This window comes from Mesoplodon densirostris, chromosome 11, assembly GCF_025265405.1.
Source record: "Mesoplodon densirostris isolate mMesDen1 chromosome 11, mMesDen1 primary haplotype, whole genome shotgun sequence".
Taxonomy (NCBI): Eukaryota; Metazoa; Chordata; class Mammalia; order Artiodactyla; family Ziphiidae; genus Mesoplodon; species Mesoplodon densirostris.
In genome coordinates this window covers 30,940,032-30,961,185 of record NC_082671.1, presented here as the reverse complement: position 1 = coordinate 30,961,185, position 21,154 = coordinate 30,940,032, and the positions used below count along the sequence as shown (strand labels likewise).

Genomic DNA, 21,154 nt, shown 5'->3' with positions numbered 1-21,154 from the left:
TAGAGAAATTCAAATCAAAACTACAATGAGGTATCAACTCACACTGGTTGGAATGGCCATCATCAAAAAATCTACAAACAATAAATGCTGGAGAGGGTGTGGAGAAAAGGTTACCCTCCTAGACTATTGGTGGGAATGTAAATTGGTAAAATCACTATGGAGAACATTATGGATGTTCCTTAAAAAAACTGAAAATAGAGCTAAGATGTGATCCAAGAATCCCAATCCTGGGCATGTATCCAGAGAAAACCATAATTTTAAAAGATACATGCACCCCAGTGTTCATTGCAGCACTATTTACAGTATCCAGGACATGAAAGCAACCTAAATGTCCTCTGGCAGAGGAATAGATAAAGAAGATTGGGTAAATACACACAATGGAATATCACTCAGCCTTAAAAAAAAATGAAATAATGCTGCTTGCAGCAACATGGATGGACGTAGAGGTTGTCATACTGAGTGAAGTAAGTCAGACAGAGACAGACAAATATCATATGATAGCACTTATATTTGGAATCTAAGAAAGGGTCCAATGAACTTATCTACAAAAGTGAAATAAGCTTACAGATGTAGAAAACAACCTTATGGTTACCAGAGTTTTGGGGAGAGGGATAAACTGGGAGATTGGGATTGACATAAATACTACTATATATAAAATAGATAACTTAGATAACTAATAAGCACCTGTTCAATACTCTGTAATGGCCTATATGGGAAAATAATCTAAAAAAAGAGTTGATATATGTACATGCATAACTGATTCACTTTGCTGTACACCTGAAACTAACACAACATTGTAAATCAGCTATATTCCAATAAAATTTTTTAAATGATAGAGAGGTTATCATGAATTATTTAGGAGGCTTCATTGTAATCACATGAGCCCTTAAAAACAGAAGAGAAAGGCAGAATAGACAGTGAGAAAGATGCAACATATGGGGAAGTCACAGAGGTTTAAAGCATGTGAAGGACCTGACTCACCTTTACTGGCTTGAAGATGTAGGGGACCACATGGAAATCATGAACGGAAATGAATTCTTCCAACAACCTGAAGGAGCTTGGAAGTTAATTTTCTCACAGATCCTGTAGAAAGTAGGACCCAGGCTAGTTGACACTTTGATGTAAGTCTTGTGCAACCCTAAGCACAGTAACCAGCTGAGCCTGTTGCGATTTTGACTTACAGAACTGTCAGACGGTGTTGTTTTAAACCACTGAGTTTATGGTAATTTGTTATGAAAGGAATAGTTAACTAATACAGTTGACCCTTAAATAATACAGGGATTAGGGGCACCAACCCTCTGAAGAGTCGAAAATCCACATATAACTTTTCAGTCAGCCCTTCATTTCCAAGTTTCTGCATCCTTGGATTCAACCAACTGTGGATCATGTAGTACTGTAGTATGTATTTATTGAAAAAAATATCCTCGTTGAAATGGACCTGCACAGTTCAAATCTGTGTTGTCCAAGGTCATCTGTACTTATTTTGGTAGCTAGAAGTGGGATGCAGCCATAAGAAACTCCTAAAAGTGTAGGGTGGCTTTAAAATCATGGAATGGTTAGAGATGGGAGAATTTTGAAGAACATATAGGAAGAACTTAGATTGCTTTATACAATCTTGATGAGCTGAAAAACCATCCACTTACTCAAATGGCAAAATACTCTCAAATGAAGAAGATCAGTGTACTCTAGAGAAAAGGTTGAAGGTGTGACTCTGTAACTTGTGCTAAAATTTCAGAGTGATCTAAAAATCAAAATATTCAGTTGAAGGAAAGGCTCTTTGAAGATATTAAGTGTGTGGCCCATATGTCGCCTCAGTTATCTTAGCAGAAGTCAGAAATAGAGATAGGGTGCTCTAACAATGATCTGTGGAGGAGCTGCTTGTCTCATGAAGTGAATCCCCATGGCATCCACAAGAGACCCACAAAGCTCTTGAGCGTTTTATGCCAGCAGAAACGCTGCTAGCTTAGACTGAAAGAGAGAGTGTGAATGAACTAAAAGAAGGTTCTTGGACCACCTCCACAATTCTACTGTCAGGAAACAGGCTGATAAAATACCCAACAACAGTCTCTTGCTACATTTCATAAAAGGAGGAAAATGATCCAGAAGTTAGAGCTGCAAATCATGGAAAACTAATAAAGTTTGCACAGATGGATTTCAAAATTTCTTTGGACTGGTGACTCCATTTTACCCTACATTTTCCCCCTTTTTTGTTTGTTTGTTTTTTTTTTCTTTTTGCGGTATGTGGGCCTCTCACTGTTGTGGCCTCTCCCGTTGCGGAGCACAGGCTCCGGATGCGCAGGCCCAGCGGCCATGGCTCACGGGCCCAGCCGCTCCGCGGCATATGGGATCCTCCCAGACCGGGGCACGAACCCGTATCCCCTGCATCGGCAGGCGGACTCTTAACCACTTGCGCCACCAGGGAGGCCCTACATTTTCCCCCTTTTTGATCCAGAATGTCTATAACTATGTCTGACCCAGTGTTGTATGGCTAGGACAGATAATTTGGTATTTTACAGACGTCCCTGATAGGAAGAACTGTGATCCATGGTAGATTACATCCTGAGCCTTAACCACACCTGATTTAGATGATGAGAATTGGAACTTTGTAGTTGATAAGATTTAGACATACTTAAATATAATACATTGGTTACCAGGCACTGAAGTAAATGCTGAGAGTACTTAGATGAATTTATCATCTTTCTTACCTTCAAGTATGTTATAAAAGCTGAGCTTTTCTCCCTGGTGGCGCAAGTGGTTGAGAGTCCGCCTGCCGATGCAGGGGATACGGGTTCGTGCCCCGGTCTGGGAGGATCCCATATGCCGCGGAGCGGCTGGGCCCGTGAGCCATGGCCGCTGAGCCTGCGCGTCCGGAGCCTGCGCGTCCGGAGCCTGTGCTCCGCAACGGGGGAGGCCACAACAGTGAGAGGCCCGCATACCGCAAAAAAAAAAAAAAAAAAAAAAAAAGCTGAGCTTTTAAGTATTCTATATATACCACATCTTCTTTGTCTACATGTCTATCTACAGGACAGTTAGTTTGCTGCCATATCTTGGATTTTGTAAATAATGCTACAATTTGTGCATATATCTTTTCGAATTAGTGGTTTTGTATTCTTTGGATAAAACCACAAGTGAAATTTCTGGATCATTTGGTATTTCTATTTTTAATTTTTGAGGAACCTCCACACAGTTTGCATAGTGGCTTCACCAAATTACAATCCCAGCAACCGTGCAGGAGAGTTCCCTTTTCTCACATCCCCATCAACAATTCTTATTTGTTGTCTTTTTAATGATAGCCATTCTGAAAGGTGTGAGGTGGTATCTCACTGAGTTTTAGATTTGCACTTCCCTAATGATTAATGATGTTGAGCATGTTTTCTTGTGCTTATTGGCCATCTGTATGTCTTCTTTAGAAAAATGTCTGTTCATGTCCTCCACCCATTTTTTGACCAGGCTCTTTGATTTTCTTGATGTTGAGTTGTATGACTTATTTATATATTTTGTATATTAAACTCTTATGAGATATATTGTGTGTTAATATTTTCTCCCATTCAGTAGGCTGTCTTTTTATTTGATGACAGTTTATGTTGCTATGCAAAAGCTTTTCAGTTTCATGTAGTCCCACCTGTTTATTTTTTCTTTTGTTTCCCTTGCCTGAGGAGACAGATCCAAAAAAAAGAACAAAATATTGTTAAGATGGATGTCAAAGATTGTACTGCCTATGTTTTCTTCTATAAGGTTTATGGTTTCAGTTTTTAAATTTCAGTCTTTATTCCATTTGAGTGTATTTTTGTTAATGGTGTGACTAAGTAGTCCAGATTTATTCTTTTGCTGTCTAGTTTTCTCAACACCTTTATTGAAGAATCTGTATTTTCCCCATTGTGTGTTCTTGCCTCCTTTGTCATAGATTAATTGAGCATATAAATATGGGTTTATTTCTGGGCTTGCTATTTATTTACATTGATCTATGTTCTGTTCCATTGATCTGTTTATGTGCCAGTACTACTGTTTTATTTACAGTAGTACTGTAGTGTATTTGAAATCAGGGAGCATGATACCTCTGCTTTGTTCGTACTTCTCAAGGTTGTTTTGGCTATTTGGGATCTTTTGTTTTTCCATACAAATTTTGGCATTATTATTTTAGTTCTCTGAAAAATGCCATTGGTATTTTGATAGGGATTGCAATGAATCTATAGATTGCCTTGGGAAGTATGATCAGTCACTTTAGCAATATAAATTCTTCCAAACCATGAGCACAGTACATCTTTCCATTTGTTTGCATCATCTTCAATTTCTTTCCTCAGTGTCTTATAGTTTTCAGAGCACAAGTCTTTTACCTCCTTGGTTAGTTTTATCCCTAGGTATTTTTGTTCTTGATGCAATTGTCAGTGTGATTGTTTTCTTAATTTCTTTTTCTGATAGTTTGTTCTGCATATTAATTTTATATCTTGCACTTTTACTGAATTCATTTATTAGCTCTATCAGATTTCTGATGGCATCTTTAGGATTTTCTATATACAATATCATGTCCTCTACAAACAGAGGTAGTTTTACTTCTTCCTTTCCAGTTTGGATTACATTATTTGTTTCCTTGTCTGGCTGCTGTGGCTAAGAACTTCCAATACTGTGTTGAATAAAAGTGTCAAAGTGAGCATCCTCGTTCCTATTATGTTCCTAATATTGAAGAAATTGCTTTTAGCTTTTACCACTAAGTATTATGTTGGCTGTGTGTTTGTCATATATGGCCTTTATTATTTTGAATTATATTGCCTCTATACCCACTTGTTGAGAGTTTTTATCATAAATGGATAGTGTTATCTGGTCAGATGCTTTTTCTTTATCTATTGAGATGAACACATGATTTTTATTCTTCAATTTGTTAATGTGGTGTGCCACATTGGTTGATTTGCAGATATTGAACCATCCTTGCATCCTTGGGGTAAATCCTGATCAAGGGGTATGAGCCTTTTAATGTATTTTTGAATTAGGTTTCCTAATACTTTGTTGAGGATTTTGGTTCATCGTTGATATTAGCATGTAATTTTCTTTCTTTTTTTTTTTTGTGGTGTCTTTGTCTGGCCTTTGGAATCAGGGTGATGCCAGCCTCAAAGACGGATTTTGAAGTATGCTTTCCTGTTCAATTTTTGGAATAGATTGAGAAGGATAGGTGTTAACTTCTCTAAATATTTGGTAGAATTCACCTGTGAAGCCGTCTCATCTTAGACATTTGTTTGTTGGGAATTTTTTTTTTACTGATTCAATTTCATTACTGGTGATGAGTCTGTCCATTTTTTCTATTTTTCCTGATTTAGTCGGGAGATTTTACATTTCTAAAAATTTATCTATCTCTTCTAGGTTGGCCATGTTATTGGTATACAATTTTTTTGGTAATATTCCCCTATGATCCTTTGTATTTCTGTGTTGTTGGTTGTAACTTGTCTTCTTTCATTTCTCAACTTATGTGTTTAAGCTGTCTCTCTTTTTTTCTTGATGAGTGTGGTTAAAAGTTTATAAATTTTATCTTTTCATAGATCCAGCCTTTAACTTCATTGACCTTTCCATTATTTTTCTTAATCTCTATTTCATTTATTTTTTCTCTGATCTTTATTTCTTTTTCTTTCTATGAACTCTGGGTTTTGTTTGCTCTTTGTTTTATAGTTGCTTACATGTAAAGTTAGATTGTTTATTTGAGATTTTTCTTGTTTTATGAGGTAGGCTTGTATCACTGTAAACTTCCTTCTTACAACTGCTTTTACTGGGTCCCATAGATTTTGGAATGTTGTGTTCCCATTTTTATTTATCTCCAGGTGCTTTTTGATTAACTCTTTTGTGTCTTCAGTGAACCATTGGTTGTTTAGTAGCATGATGTTTAGACTCCACGTGTTTATGTTTTTTCCAGTTTTTTTTTTTTGTGTGTGTGTGTGTGTTGTTTTTTTTTTTAGTTGATTTCTAGTTCCATGACCTGGTGGTTGGAGAACATGCTTCATATAATTTCAGTCTTCTTAAATTTGTGTTCCATCCTGGTTAATGTGCACCTAAATAGAACACATAGTCTGTTACTTTGGATGTAATGATCTATATATATCTATTTAGTCAAATGGATCTAGTGAGTCAGTTAAGGATAATATTTCCTTTATTTCCTTTTTCATTTTCTATCTGAATTTTCTTTCCATTTTTGTAAGTGGGGTGTTAAAGTCCCCTACCATTATTGTGTTACTTGCAGTTTTTCCCTTTATGTCTGTTAATGTTTGTCTATTGTATGTAGGTGCTCCTATGTTTGGTGCATATATATTTCCAATTATTATATCTTCTTGATGGATTTATTTCCTTATCATTATGTAATATCTTTCTTTGTCTCTTGTTACTGTTTTGTTTTAAATTCTATTTTTTTCTGATATAAGTATTTAACTCCAGTTTTTTAATGTCCATTTGCATGGAATACCTATTTCCATTCCATCACTTTCAGTCTATGTGTTTAGATCTGAAGTGAGTGTCCTGTAGGTAGCATATATATATATATATATATATATATATATATATATATATGTATATATTTTATCCATTCAGCCACTCTGTCTTTTGATGGGAGCATTCAGTCCATTTCAATTTAATTTAATTATTTTTTCTTCCAGTTTTATTGAGATATAATTGACATACAACACTGTATAAGTTTAAGGTGTACAGCATAATGATTTGACTTATATACATCATGAAATGATTATCACAATAAGTTTCATGAATATCCAACATCATTATAGATATAAAATTAAAGAAATGGAAAAAATAATGTTTTTATTGTGACAAGAACTCTTAGGATTTTCTCTCTTAACAAATTTCATATATAACATAGAGCAGTGTTAATTATATTCATCCCATTGTACATTAAATTGCTAGTAGTTATTTATCCTGTACCTGGAAGTTTTGATTGCTTTCATTCAAATCTCCATTCCCTCATTCCTCACCTCTGGTAACCACAATTCTGATCTCCTTTTCTATGAGTTTATTTGTTTGTTTTTGAAGTATAACTGACTTACAACATTATGTTAGTTCCTGTTATACAACATAGTTTTTTGGTATTTCTATACATTTCAAAATGATCCCTTTGAAAAGTCTAGTTATGATATATCACTATACAAGGATATTGCATAGCTATTTATTATATTCACTACTCTATACACAGTAATTTATATATTTATGTGGTAATTTTAAGTTGCTGATCTTTTAAGTTCAAACACATTTTAACAAGACTGCATTTTTACTCCCTGCCAAAAGTTTACTGTTTTGGACATCATAGTTTACATCTTTTTGTTTTCTCTCTTAACTACTTACTGCAGTTAGGATGATTTTACTACGTTTGTCTTTTAACCTTCCTACTAGCTTTGTACATAGCTGATTTACAACCTTTACTATGTGTTTCCCTTTGCCAATGAGATTTTCCCTTCCATAATTTTCATGTTTCCAGTTGTAGCCTTTTCTTTTTCGATTAGAGAAGTCCCTTAACATTTCTTGTAAATCTGGTGTGGTGGTGCTGAAGTCTTTTAGCTTTTGCTTCTCTGTAAGACTTTAGATCTCTCCATCAAATCTGAATGAAAGTCTTGCCAGGTAGAGTATTCTTGGTTGTAAGTTTTTCCCTTTCATCACTTTAAACATAGTGTGCCACTCCCTTGTGGCCTGCAGAGTTTTTGCTGAAAAGTTAGCTGATAGCCTATGGGAGTTCCCTTGTAAGTAACTTGTTGCTTTTCCCTTGCTTCTTCTAAGATTCTCTCTTTATCTTAATTTTTGCCATTTTATTTACCATGTGTCTCAGTGTGGTCCTTTTTGTGTTAATCCTGTTTGAGACTCTGTGCTTCCTGTTCCTGGACATTTGTTTACTTTTCCAGGTTAGAGAACTTTTCAGCTAGTATGTCTTCAAATAAATTCTCTGCCCCTTTCTTTCTCTCTTCTCCTTCTGTGATTCCTATATTGTGAATGTTAGTATGCTTAGTGTTGTTTCAGAGGTATCTTAAACTATCCACATTTTCTCATTTTTAAATTCTTTTTTTATTTTAATCTGTTATTCCCACTACTCTGTCTTCCAGTTTGCTGATCTATTCCTCTGTATCATGTAATCTACTGTTGATTACTTCTAGTGTATTTTTTTATCCCAGTTATTGTTTTCTTTTCTTTTTTTTTTTTGTGTGTGTGTGTGTGGTATGCGGGCCTCTCACTGTTGTGGCCTCTCCCATTGCAGAGCACAGGCTCCAGACGCGCTTGCTCAGCGGCCATGGCTCACGGGCCTAGCCGCTCCAAGGCATGTGGGATCTTCCCAGACCAGGGCACGAACCTGCGTCCCCTGCATTGGCAGGCGGACTCTCAACCACTACGCCACCAGGGAAGCCCAGTTATTGTTTTCTTCATGTCTGTTTGACTCTTCTTTATATTTTCTCTTTGTTTAAAACTTCTAAATTCTCGCTCTGTTCATCCAATCTTCTCTCTAGTTCTTTGAACATCTTTACCATTATTACCTTGAATACTCTATAAGGTAGATTGCCTATCTCTACTTCACTAAGTTCTTCTTTTGGAGTTTTTATCTTGTTCCTTCATTTGGAAGATATTCCTCTATTCCTCGTTTTGTCTAATTTGATGGTTTTATTTTATTTTTTTGTATCTAGTAAGTTGCTTAGCTTTCCCAACCCTGGAGATGTGGCCTTCTATAGAAGATGACCTTTGTGTCCCAGCATCACTCTCTCCCCTCTGGTCACCAGAGCTATATGCTTTAGGGATGCCCATTATTTGGTCTGTGTGGGTCCTTCTGGTGTAGAAGTCTGATTACTGTGGGTGGTCTGGTAGGTGTTGGTGGTCCCTGGTCTGGTTGATTGCCAGGCCTTGCCTTGTGTGGAGGCTGCCAGCCACTGGCTGGTATTGCTGGGACACAAGACTGCAGGTTGCTGGGCCCTGGAGGGTCCCTGGGCTATTGTTGGCCCACTGGTGCATGTGGCCATTTCCTGATATGGCTGCCTGTGGGGCCCAGGGTCCCTCAAGCTGGTGTTGTTCTGCTGGTGAGTAGGGCTTGATCCTGGGAAAACTGGCTGAGGGGTCCAAGGTGTCTCAGAGCTGGTTTTGGCCTGATGGACCTGGTTTTTGGTGGTGCTGGAGCTCAGGGGTTCCCAGGACTAGTTCCAACTCACAGGTGTGTGGGGCCGGGTTCTCTGTTCTCTCACTGCATGGATCTGGGGGTCTCAGAGCTGGTGTTGTCCTGCTGGTGAGCAAGGCTGGGGCCCATGTTGTCCCGGGGCTGGTGCCCACCTGTTGGTGTGTAGGCTGTGTCCTGGTACTGGAGGTTACATGGCTCTGGTAGTCCTAGGGCTGGTTTCTTCCTGCTCCTGGTTGGGCCTGAGAGCCAAGAATCCCAGGGTAGGTGCCTGCCCACTGGTGGGTGAGGTCAGGTCCTACAGCTAATGCTACTCCACTGGTGGGCAGAACTGAGTCACAGGATCTTTGGCTGCAAGGCCCTGGATGGATCCAGTATTGTTATTTCAGTACACTGGTTGGTGGTGTTGGGGCACAGGGCATCCTGAGTCTGGTGCCTACTCACTGGTGGGTGAGGCTGGTCCCAGGACTAGTGCTGGCCTACTGGTAGGCAGAGTTGGCACCCAGTGTCTCTGGCTTACAGGGCCCTGGGGTTCCCAGGGCTAGGGTCAGTGCACTGATGTTTGTGGCTGAGCCTTAGACCCTCTGATGGACAGAGCCATATCCCAAGGTGGCTGTGGACTCAGGAGGGTCTTAATGCAGCCTGCCTGCTGCTGGTTGGGGCTGAGTGTCTGCCTGGGCAGTTACTTGTCCCAAGGCATTCCAGTACTGGTGCCTAAAGGCTGGTAACCCAGCCAGGTGCCAGCACTAAGAAGCTTGAGGGAGGATTCCAAAATGGTCTTTGCCAGCACCAGTGTCTACATGGTAGAATGAGCTCCCCAAAATGCCTGTCACTAGTGTTCATATCCTCAAGTTGATCTCCAACTGCCTCCTGCCTCTCTGGGAGGCTCTCCAACATCAGCAGGTGGGTCTGACTCAGGCTCCTTTGAAATTACTCCTTCTGCCTAGGGTCCCAGAGCATGTGAGATCTTATATGTGCCCCTCAAGAGTGGATTCCCTGTTTCCCACAGCCCTCAAGCTCTCCTGAAAGCAAACCTCACTGGCCTTCAAATCAAAGCATTTTGGGGACTCATCTCCCCATGCAGGACCCTGGGCTCTAGAGCCAAATGTGGGGTTCACTAGCTCCTTGGGGAGAAACTCTGATTACAATTATCCTCCCTTTTGTGGTTTGCCAACCTGGGGCTATGTATCCTGTCAATACCACATCTTTACCGTCCCGCCCATTTCTCTGTGGTTCCCTCCCAACATCTCTAGTTTTAGAAGGTCTCCTCTGCCAGTCTTCTGGCCATTCTCATTAGTAGCCACTCTGCAAGTTGTTTCAACCTTGGTGTACACATGGGAGGATCTGAGCTCAGCATCTTTATACTTAGCCATCTTGGCCACTCCCACACTTAAAGTAATTATTGAAATAATTACTTTAAATAATTATTTATTTAAAATAAATAAGTTATTTACTGATAGGTATGAAACTTGCCATTTTGTTTATTGCTTTCTGGTTGTTTCTGTACTTTTTTTGTTCCTTCTTCTTTTGCTCACTTCCCTTCTGATATGATGACTATGCTTAAGGTTATATTTGGATTCATTTCTGTTTTTTGCATATATATTTATCATAAGCTTTCAGTTTTTAGTTACCATGAAGTTCATTCTTTTGTATGGGTAATATTCCACTGTATATATGTACCACATCTTCTTTATCCACTCATCCATTGATGGACATTTAGGTTACTTCCATGTTTTGTCTATTGTAAATAGTGCTGCAATGAACATTGGGGTGCATGTATCTTTTCAAATTATGGTCTTCTCCAGATATATGCCCAAGGACTGGGATTGTTGGATCATATGGTAGCTCTATTTTTACTTTTTTTCTTTTTGCTGTATGCGGGCCTCTCACTGTTGTGGCCTCTCCCGTTGCGGAGCACAGGCTCCGGACGCGCAGGCCCAGCGGCCACGGCTCACGGGCCCAGCCGCTCCGCGGCATATGGGATCCTCCCAGACCGGGGCACGAACCCGTATCCCCTGCATCGGCAGGCGGACTCTCAACCACTGCGCCACCAGGGAGGCCCTCTATTTTTACTTTTATAAGGAACCTCCATACTGTTCTCCATAGTGACTCTACCAATTTGCATTCCTACCAACAGTGTAAGAGGGTTCCCTTTTCTCCACATCCTCTCTAGCATTTATTGTTTATAGATATTTTGGTGGTAGCCATTCTAACTGGTATGAGGTGATACCTCACTGTAATTTTGATTTTCATTTCGCTAATAATTAGTGATGTAGAGCATCTTTTCATGTGCTTTTTGGCCATCTGTATGTCTTCTTTGGAAAAATGTCTAGATCTTCCACCCAATTTTTTTTTTTTTTTGCAGTACATGGGCCCTCACTGTTGTGGCCTCTCCCACTGTGGAGCATGGGCTCCAGACACGCAGGCTTAGCAGCCATGGTTCACGGGCCCAGCCACTCTGTGGCATGTGAGATCTTCCCGGACTGGGGCACGAACCCATGTCCCCTGCATCGGCAGGCAGACTCTCAACCACTGTGCCACCAGGGAAGCCCCTCCACCCAATTTTGACTGGGCTGTTTGTTTATTTGATATTGAGCTGCATGAGCTGTTTGTGTATTTGGAGATTAATATCTTGTCAGTCACTTCGTTTTCTTTCTTTGATCCACCTCTTAGAGCAGCCATCCCCAACCTTTTTGGCACCAGGTGCCGGTTTCCTGGAAGACAGTTTTTCCATGGATGGTGGGGGGGATGGTTCAGGCTCTAATGCAAGCAATGGGGAGTGATGGGTAGGGCAGATGAAGCACCACTCTCTCACCCACTGCTCACCCCTTGCTGTGGGTCCCAGTTCCTAACAGGCCACGGACCAGTACCAGCCCTCAGCCTGGGGGTTGGAGACCCCTGTCCTAGAGTAATGAAAATAAAAGTAAACAAATGGGACCTAATTAAACTTTAAAGCTTTTGAACAGCAAAGGAAACCATAAACAAAATGAGTGTGTATTTCTTAATAAGGATGTTCTCTTACAGAATCACAATATGATAATCAAAATCAGGAAACTTTACAGTGAAACAATGAAGTTATCTAATCCACACTCCATATTCAAATTTCAACAGTTGTCCCAATTTTTATAGCTCTATATCCCCAGCCTAAAACTTAATCAAAAATTTTACATTGAATTTAGTTGTCCTAATTTTTAGTCTCTTTTAACCTAGAATAGTTACTCAGCTTGTCTTTGTCTTTTTTTGCCTTGCCTTCTTTTTAATAAGAACTTTAGATTTACAGAAAAATTGTGAAAATACTACAGAGAATTTTGTATATCCCTCACCCAGTTTCCTCTAACATTGATATCTTAGGTTAACATGGTATATTTGAAAAAACTAATATAACAATGTTGATATGACTACTAAACTACAGACTTTACTTGAATTTCACTTGTTTTTCCACTAATGTCATTTTTTCTCTATCAGGATTCACTTCAGGATACCTCTTTGCATTTAGTCGTCCTATCTTCTAGTATTCTCTGTTATGTGACAATTTTTAAGTCCTTCGAAAATTTGGATGACTTTGGCAGTTTTGAGAAGTACTAGTCAGATATTTTGTAGAATATTCTTCAATTTGGGGTTGTTTGATATTTTTCTCATGCTTAGATTGCTGTTACACGTTTGGAGTGGAAGACTACAGTGGTGAAATGCCCTTCTTATTACATCATATCAGTGGTACATGATATCAACGTGACTTATCACTGGTGATTGTTAACATTGATCACTGACCAATGTGGTACTTACCAGGTTAAAATTGCTCAACATAGTGATGTATCTGTCCTTTTGTTGTATGGTCACTTCTTTACATATTTTGGAACTATAATGTTAGATGCATACAGTATTGAGATTATTGTATCTTCCTAATTAACTGAACCTTTATTATTACACAGTAGTGATTTCTGGCAATCTTTTTTAAATTTAAAATTTACATGTTTGCTATTAATGTAGGTATACTGGTTTTCACTAGGGTTAGTTTTTTGTTGTTGTTTTTTCCTTAGTGTATCTTTCCATTCTTTTCTTTTGAATATTCTAAATTCTTAAATTCTAATGTCTGTTGTAAATAGCTATGTATGAATTTTATTTTTTATACAGAATGACAGTCTTTGTTTCTAATCTGTAGCATTTAGTTCATTAACATGTACTTTTGTAACTGTTGCTCTGGATTTATTTTGATCACTTATTTAGTGCTTCTCATGTGCTTAACACTTTTTCTTTTCTTTAGTTTCTTTTAAATTAGTTATATTTTTAAAACACCATTTCACAATCTTTCTTTTCTAACCTTTAGATTACAAAGTCCTTAAAAATTGTAGTTTCCTAGGAATTTCTAATATATTTACTTAATTTATCAAATTCTATTTACTTTAAAGAATCTTTTACTTTCTTCCTTAAAATCTTTAAGCTAAGATTTTAACTTAAATTCTCACCCTCCTGGGCTTCCCTGGTGGTGCAGTGGTTGAGAATCTGCCTGCTAATGCAGGGGACACGGGGTCGAGTCCTGGTCTGGGAAGATACCACATGGCGTGGAGCATATGCGCCTGTGAGCCACAACTGCTGAGCCTGCGCGTCTGGAGCCTGTGCTCCGCAACAAGAGAGGCTGCCATAGTGAGAGGCCCGCACACCGTGATGAAGAGTGGCCCCCGCTCACCACACCTAGAGAAAGCCCTTGCACAGAAACGAAGACGCAACACAGCAAAAATAAATAAATTAATTAATAAACTCCTACCCCCAACATCTTAAAAAATAATAATAATAAAAATAAATAAATAAATTCTCACTCTCCTGATCAATGCTATCATTATCATTTGTATTTTTTATTTTAGTTTTTAACATTACTATTATTGATTTTCTTATCAATAATATTGATTAAGATTTTAAGTCAATATTTATTAAGGTTTTTCATATTTACCACTTCCCTTATTGTTTCTTCATGCATCTCATGTTTGATTATTCTCCTTCAGTTTGAAGTCCATCCTTTAGAAATTCCTCAAGAAAATATGCTTGGCTGTAAATTCACTCAATTCTATTTTGTTTAAAAATACCTGTAGTTCATACTTGTGCTTAAAAGAGATATACTATATAAAATCCTAGAGTGATAGTTATTTTCTTTCAAAACCATTCAAGATAGTTTTTCAATTGTCTTGTAGCTTCCAATGTTCCTTCTGAGTAGTCAGCTCCTAATTTAACATTCTTATCTTTGTAGGTCATCTGTCTTTTCTCTCTGGCTCCTTTGAAAATATGCCATATTAGCTCTGGTGTTTTGACTTGTCCTTAATATATGTATAGGTATAAATGTACTTTTACTTGTGCTGCTTGAAATTCATGGGACTTTTTGAATCTAGAAATTGATGTTTCTCAACAGTTCTAGCAGTTTCCTGGCCATTCTCTCTTCAAAATTGCATCTCCTCTATTCATTTTTTCTTCTCCTTCTGGACCTCTGCTTAGATGTCATTAAAACTTTTACCTTTTCCCTCCATGTCACTAAACCTCTTTGCAATTTTTCCCATATCAGCCTCTCCATGCTGCATTAGTGATAAATTCTTTATATCCATCTTTCAGTTCACTAATTTTTCTGCTGTGTATAATCTGATGTTAAATCCATCTATAGTCTCTATATTATTTCTACAAGTCCTATTTTTCTCCATATATTCTTGATTATTTTATAGTTCTTTGCTAGTTCCTCATATTTCCATTCTTGTCTATATATTATGTATATTATGCATACTTACATTGTGTATATCATGCATGATATTTTTAGGGTTCTAAGCCTGTGTTAGATTCTGCAGCCTGCTTTTTTCTGGAGACTTTAAAACATGGTACATTTTTTCTTTAGGGTTTTGAGATATTTTAAAATAAGCTCATACATATTTTTAAACTTTTAATGTGATATTATTTTGAGATGTAGTTTGAAGGCAAATTCTTCCAGAGAGATTTTGTACTTACCAACTAACTATGATCACTTGAATTAAGCTGAATTCTTGGTTTGAAGTTTGTAATTACCCAGGTAGTTAAAATTAAGGCAGCAAGCCTGGTTAAGGTCTGAATTATTAGGAGACATTTTTTCCTCTTTTATTAATCACCACATTTTAAGGCATGGATTTATTTTGTGGGTCCCTCCAAAATAAATGTTTATATCTAATTTATGCTACATTCAGGCAATATAGTCATTGTGATCTAAGGTTTATGCTATGAGTTGTTTATTTATTGAATTCTCCACCTTGTGAGTACTCCTTCACCTTTTTATTTTTTTGGTCTCTCATCTTTATGCTCTAAGGATCCATAAATTAATACAACCATTATGGAGAACAGTATGGAAGTTCCTTAAAAAGCTAAAAGTAGAACTACCATATGATCCAGCAATCCCACTACTGGACATATACCATGAGAAAACCAAAATTCAAAGAGGCACATGTACCACAATGTTCACTGCAGCTCTATTTACAATAGCCAGGACATGGAACCAACCTAAATGTCCATCAACAGATGAATGGATAAGGGAGATGTGGCACATATATACAATGGAATATTACTCAGCCATAAAAAGAAATGAAATTGAGTTATTTGTAGTGAGGTGGATGGACCTAGAGTCTGTCATACAGAGTGAAGTCAGAAAGAGAAAAACAAGTACCGTATGCTAACACATATATATATATAGAATCTAAAAAAAAAAAAAGTGGTACTGATGAACCTAGTGGCGAGGCGGGAATAAAGATGTAGACATAGAGAAAGAACTTGGGAACATGGCAGGTGGAGGGGGAAGCTGCAGTGAAGTGAGAGTAGCATTGACATAATATACACTACCGACAGTAGCATTGACATATATACACTACTGAATGTAAAATGGCTAGCTAGTGGGAAGCAGCAGCATAGCACAGGGAGATCAGCTTGGTGCTTTGCAATGACCTAGAGATATGGGATAGGGATGGTGGGAGGGAGGCTCAAGAGGGAGGGGTTATGAGGATATATGTATCCATATGGCTAATTCACTTTGTTATACAACAGAAACTAACACAGTATTGTAAAGCAATTATACCCCAATAAAGACCTATTTTTAAAAAAAGCCCAAGATTAAACTCTCCAGGTTTTACCCCTGTTTGTCTTTCTGGCTTTCCATCTTTAGTTTCTAATTGGTCCTTACTTTTCTTGCCAGGTTATTGGAGCATTTATAAATACTTTTTGAAAATTTTATTCAGCATTTTAAATTATTTTCAGGTAGATGCTCAGTCAGGGTGTTTTAGCTTGCTGTAATGCTGAGAGTGTAAATCTTGTGATTCACAAATAGAAAAAAAGAAGAAAAAAGTACAGCTGGATTAGAAAAATTAACTGATTACTGACAATGGAGGGATGCTAAAAATGATGTGTGTATTTTCTTCAAATGACAGTTATTATCTGCATTGCCACCTGCAGTTGATGCATATGCAAGTTCTCCCAACACAACCAGTACTGGAGAGCATCATCTCTTTCAATGACTGAAAACTTAATACGTGTAAAATTGCACCCCATTGTTATTTCAGTAAGAATCTTCTTTTTTATTGTGACCAGTCTACTAAATGTTTATCCACTTATTAAATTTTGTCTTGCATTAAAAAATGTGTTTAATATTCTATGAAAAAACATGCAAAGATAAAAAATTGATCATAAAGACCTGGAGAAAATGTCACATACAAACCGGCATAGATTATTGGAGTTGAATCATATTCTTGAGGACAAAAACACTTGTTTGGCTCTAATTCCACAATTTGTAGTTCCTAGGAAAAACAGGAGTCTGAGCTATGATTAGTGATAGGACAAAAGAAGCATGAAGCATACCTTTAGAGCATTAGGATTACTCTTTTGACGATTCTCTTGAACTTGTCTCTGTATTCCCTCAGGTAAAGCAGGAAACCATGCACATACCTTGCATTATCCTAGTGCACTTTGCTCTTGGTGTCAGCTGAAAGCTATATGAGCATAAATATTGCATAGACATTTAGAAAGAAAATTGGGTAGAAGTTTTACTTTGCTTAATTTTGCTTATGTATTGTATGTTGTCCTAATATATTGAGCTCCTGTTATGTATAGATATTTAAATCTGTCAGTTTACAAGAGGTTTATAACATGAATTTTGTTCTTATAGAGTTTATAATCAACTTGGGGAAAGAAGGGTAAAAAATATGTGCTTGTAACAATTTAGCAATAATTAAATGCTAAACCTGTGGTACTGACTTTAAGTGCAATAGGAGCACAGAGAAGGCCAAGTTTTGTGTGAGGTTGACTGGGATAATGGTTCCTGGAACAAGTAAAACTTCCTCTGGGGATGTAGAAAGTTTGGGGCAGAATAGGGAAGAGGTTAACACACTATGGTATGCCAAGGTGTGGGAATTGGCAGAGAGCAAAAATAAGCCCAAATAAATAACCATGTTGATGAAAGAAGAAATAAATATTGAAAATCAAGATTAGGAATATGTTTTAATCACATAATAGAAATCTTAGAAGTCATGGGAGAATATTTTACATTATAGATACTACATTATATTATATTAATTATATATGATAGACGGTGTGCAGCTATTGAATATTCTTGGGCAAAAGACTGACATGTTGAAAGTGCTCAAAGTTTAGCTTTATCAATAAATGTGGATCTATAGGATAAACTCAAATTTGAAACTAGGAATATATTTTGTTAGAGCCCACCTATCAGTAGTATGCTTTTTGTTTGCTTATATAAAAATAAAATATATATTTAATATTCATTTATATTATATACTATTAATATAAAATATCATTGTATTTAAGTATGCTTTTTCTTGTTTTAGAGGAATTCCAGGGAAGAAATGTGGTACAATCATCCTTACAGCAGAGGAATTAAACTGTTGCAGAGTAAGTAAATATTTCTTTGAATGAAAAAGTATTTCCAGTACTTCTTTGAAATGATAATTCTCAAACTATACTTAAATGATTTTTCTTGAGTAGTTTTAGCAAAAAATAATTAAAATTACATTATATAATTCTAAATTCATAAAATATCATTTTAGATACTTAGTACTTTAACCAGAGAGACTACATTCTATAGTCCAAATAGGATAATCAGTTATTTTAACAGTCTTTTTAATGAATAGAAATTATTAAAATAAAACCTAATGGTAATATCATTCGGGGGGGGGCATTAATATAAGGAATTGTCAATTGTATCAACCAATTCAGTTCTTGCAAAAATTTGAAGATTTTATGTGTGATCCTGAAGGAATATTTCTAGTCACTTGACTGTAACCATTTTGCGTAACATGTTTGTTTTCCTGTATTTCTAATTGAATAAATTCAATATTCATATATGATCTCATGTTTTCTTAGCTTGGGAGGCCCACATTTGTAGAAATAACCAGCTACCACTCCAACTAAGAGTATAATGACATAGAGTGCATATTCATTAATCTTAGAAAACTGCTATTTTTAGTTGTGATTTGCTGATCTAATCATCTTTCATACTTCTGGTCTCTGAATTTGTATGTATATGGTAATCTGTGTATAATGAGGGAGGAATGAGAAAAAGAAGTTCAAGTTCAATAAGATGCATGTTCTTTATTGTGACATTAACATGCTATTCTGTCAAAATCTTGATATTAAGATTATTTTGTGTAAATATGCTAATGAAGAAATTATTATGAGTTCTAATTCAAAATAGAACCAAGATATCAAGGTCATAGATTGAGTATTGCCAGGCTGCATCTTAAACATCTTCTGCTTTCAATTCTGTTGATTTGCTGCAGGAACAAGAAAATTATGAAGCTTCCATGCAAATGAAGTAGAATATGTTACTTAGTGATCCAGAGGCATTTTCACTATTCTTTATACTAATAAAGCTTTAAAAACATCTGGAATTATCTTTTAATATTACTTATTAATAGTATTAATATTATTTACATATTTCTCACACTTAGAAATTATATATCTAATATTTTTAAATTGTTTAGAATCTTGATCTAACTTCACTTATGTATCCTACGTTCTGATTCTTAGCTACGGACACTGATAATCAACATCATTAAAATAATCATTGAAATAATATTATTATGCTAGTATAGTAGAAGAAACAAGTGTGTTCAGAGCAATGATCATAGTTAACTTCAGACAATGCCTTTTAAATGTGCAGTTTATGGTACTTTAAAAATATCAGGCATTATCACTTAGAATTTGGAATGAAGTAATTTTATTTCAATTTGACATTATACAAATTATACAAATTTATTTTCTTGAAAACACATTACCATTTGTTAGCTTGAGCATAAACTTTGGAACCAGGACACCTAAATTTCAGTATTATCTCTTTCACTATTCAGCTGAGTGAAATTTTTTGGAGCTTTAATTTCTGCATTTGTCAACAGCTAAAAGTCTTTATACAGGCATATCTCATTTTATTGTGCTTCACATATATTGCCTTTTTTACAAATTGAAGGCCTATGGCGGCCCTCTCGTGAAGAAGCCTATCAGCACCATTTTTCCAACAGCATTGCTCACTTCTAGTCTCTGTGTCACATTTTGCTAATTTTTGTACACTATCAAATTTTTTCATTATTATTACATTTTTTATGGTGATCTGTGATCAGTGATCTTTGATGTTACTATTGAAATTGTTTTTGGGCACCACAAAATTAATAAATGTGTGTGTGCTGACTGTTCCACCAACTGGCCATTCCCCTGTCTCTTTCCCTCTGCTCAGACATCCTTATTCTCTGAAATGCAACAATATAGAAATTAGGCCAATTAATATCTCTATAATGGCCTCTAAGCATTTAAGTGAAAGGAAGATTCACACATCTCTCACTTTAAATCAAAAGCTAGAAATGATTAAGCTTACTGAGAAAGGCATGTCGAAAGCCAAGCTGAGATAGGCTGAAAGCTAGGCCTCTTGGGCCAAACAGTTAGTCAAGGTTGTGAAGGCAAAGGAAAAGTTCTTGAAGAAAATTTCACATCTACTCCAGTGGACACACATATGATAAGAAAGCAAAACATCCTTATTGCTGATATGGAGAAAGTTGTAGTGGTCTGGATAGAAGATCAAACCAGCCACAACATTCCCTTAAGCCAAAGCCTAATCCAGAGGAGGGCCCTAGCTCTCTTAAATCCTATGAAGGCTAAGAGAGGTGAGGAAGCTGCAGAAGAAAAGTTCAAAGCTAGCAGAGGTTGGTTCATGAGGTTTAAGGAAAGAAACTCTGTCCATAACGTAAAAGTAGTACAGTTGAATCAGCAGGTGCTTATATATAAAGAAGTTGCAGCAAGTTTATCCAGATGTGCTAAGATAATTAGTGAAGGTCACTGCACTAAATAACAGGTTTTCAATGTACATAAAATAGCCTTATATTGGAAGGAGACGCAATCTAGGACTTTCATAGCTAGAGAGGAGAAATCAGAGCCTTGCTTCAAAGTTTCAAAGGGCAGGAAGACTCTCTTGGCTTGCAGCTAGTGACTTTAAGGTAAAGCCAATGTTGACTTACCATTTAGAAAATCCTTGGGCCACTGAGAATTATGCTAAATTTGCTCTGCCTGTGCTGTATAAATGGAACAACAAAGCCTGGATTATATCACATGTTTACAGCATGGTTTACTGAATATTTTAAGCCCACTGGTGAAACCTACTGCTCAGAGAAAAATTATTCCTTTCAAAATGTTACTACAAAGCTACAGTAATCAAGGCTGTATGGTACTGGAACAATAACAGAAATATAGATCAATGGTACAGGATAGAAAGCCCAAAGATAAACCCACGCACATATGGTCACCTAATTTATGACAAAGGAGGCAAGAACATACAATGGAGAAAAGACAGCCTCTTTAATAAGCAGTGCTGGGAAAAGTGGACAGCTACATGTAAAAGAATGAAATTAGAACACTACCTAACAGCATACACAAAAATAAACTCAAAATTGATTAAAGACCTAAATATAAGACCAGACACTATAAAACACTTAGAGGAAAATCACTCTTTGACATAAACCACAGCGAGATCTTTTTTGA

At 36.8% G+C, this 21,154-nt stretch overlaps 1 protein-coding gene across 2 annotated transcripts in view; it reads left to right on the top strand.

Moving 5' to 3' along the window:
• CPNE8 (copine 8) overlaps positions 1 to 21,154 on the top strand; it is a 336,491-nt gene that overhangs the window by 152,391 nt on the left and 162,946 nt on the right. For both annotated transcript variants that reach the window (XM_060111969.1, XM_060111970.1), the window contains one exon: positions 17,959 to 18,022. In XM_060111969.1, the coding sequence (XP_059967952.1) occupies positions 17,959 to 18,022 (64 nt within the window). The remainder of the gene's footprint in view (positions 1 to 17,958; positions 18,023 to 21,154) is intronic.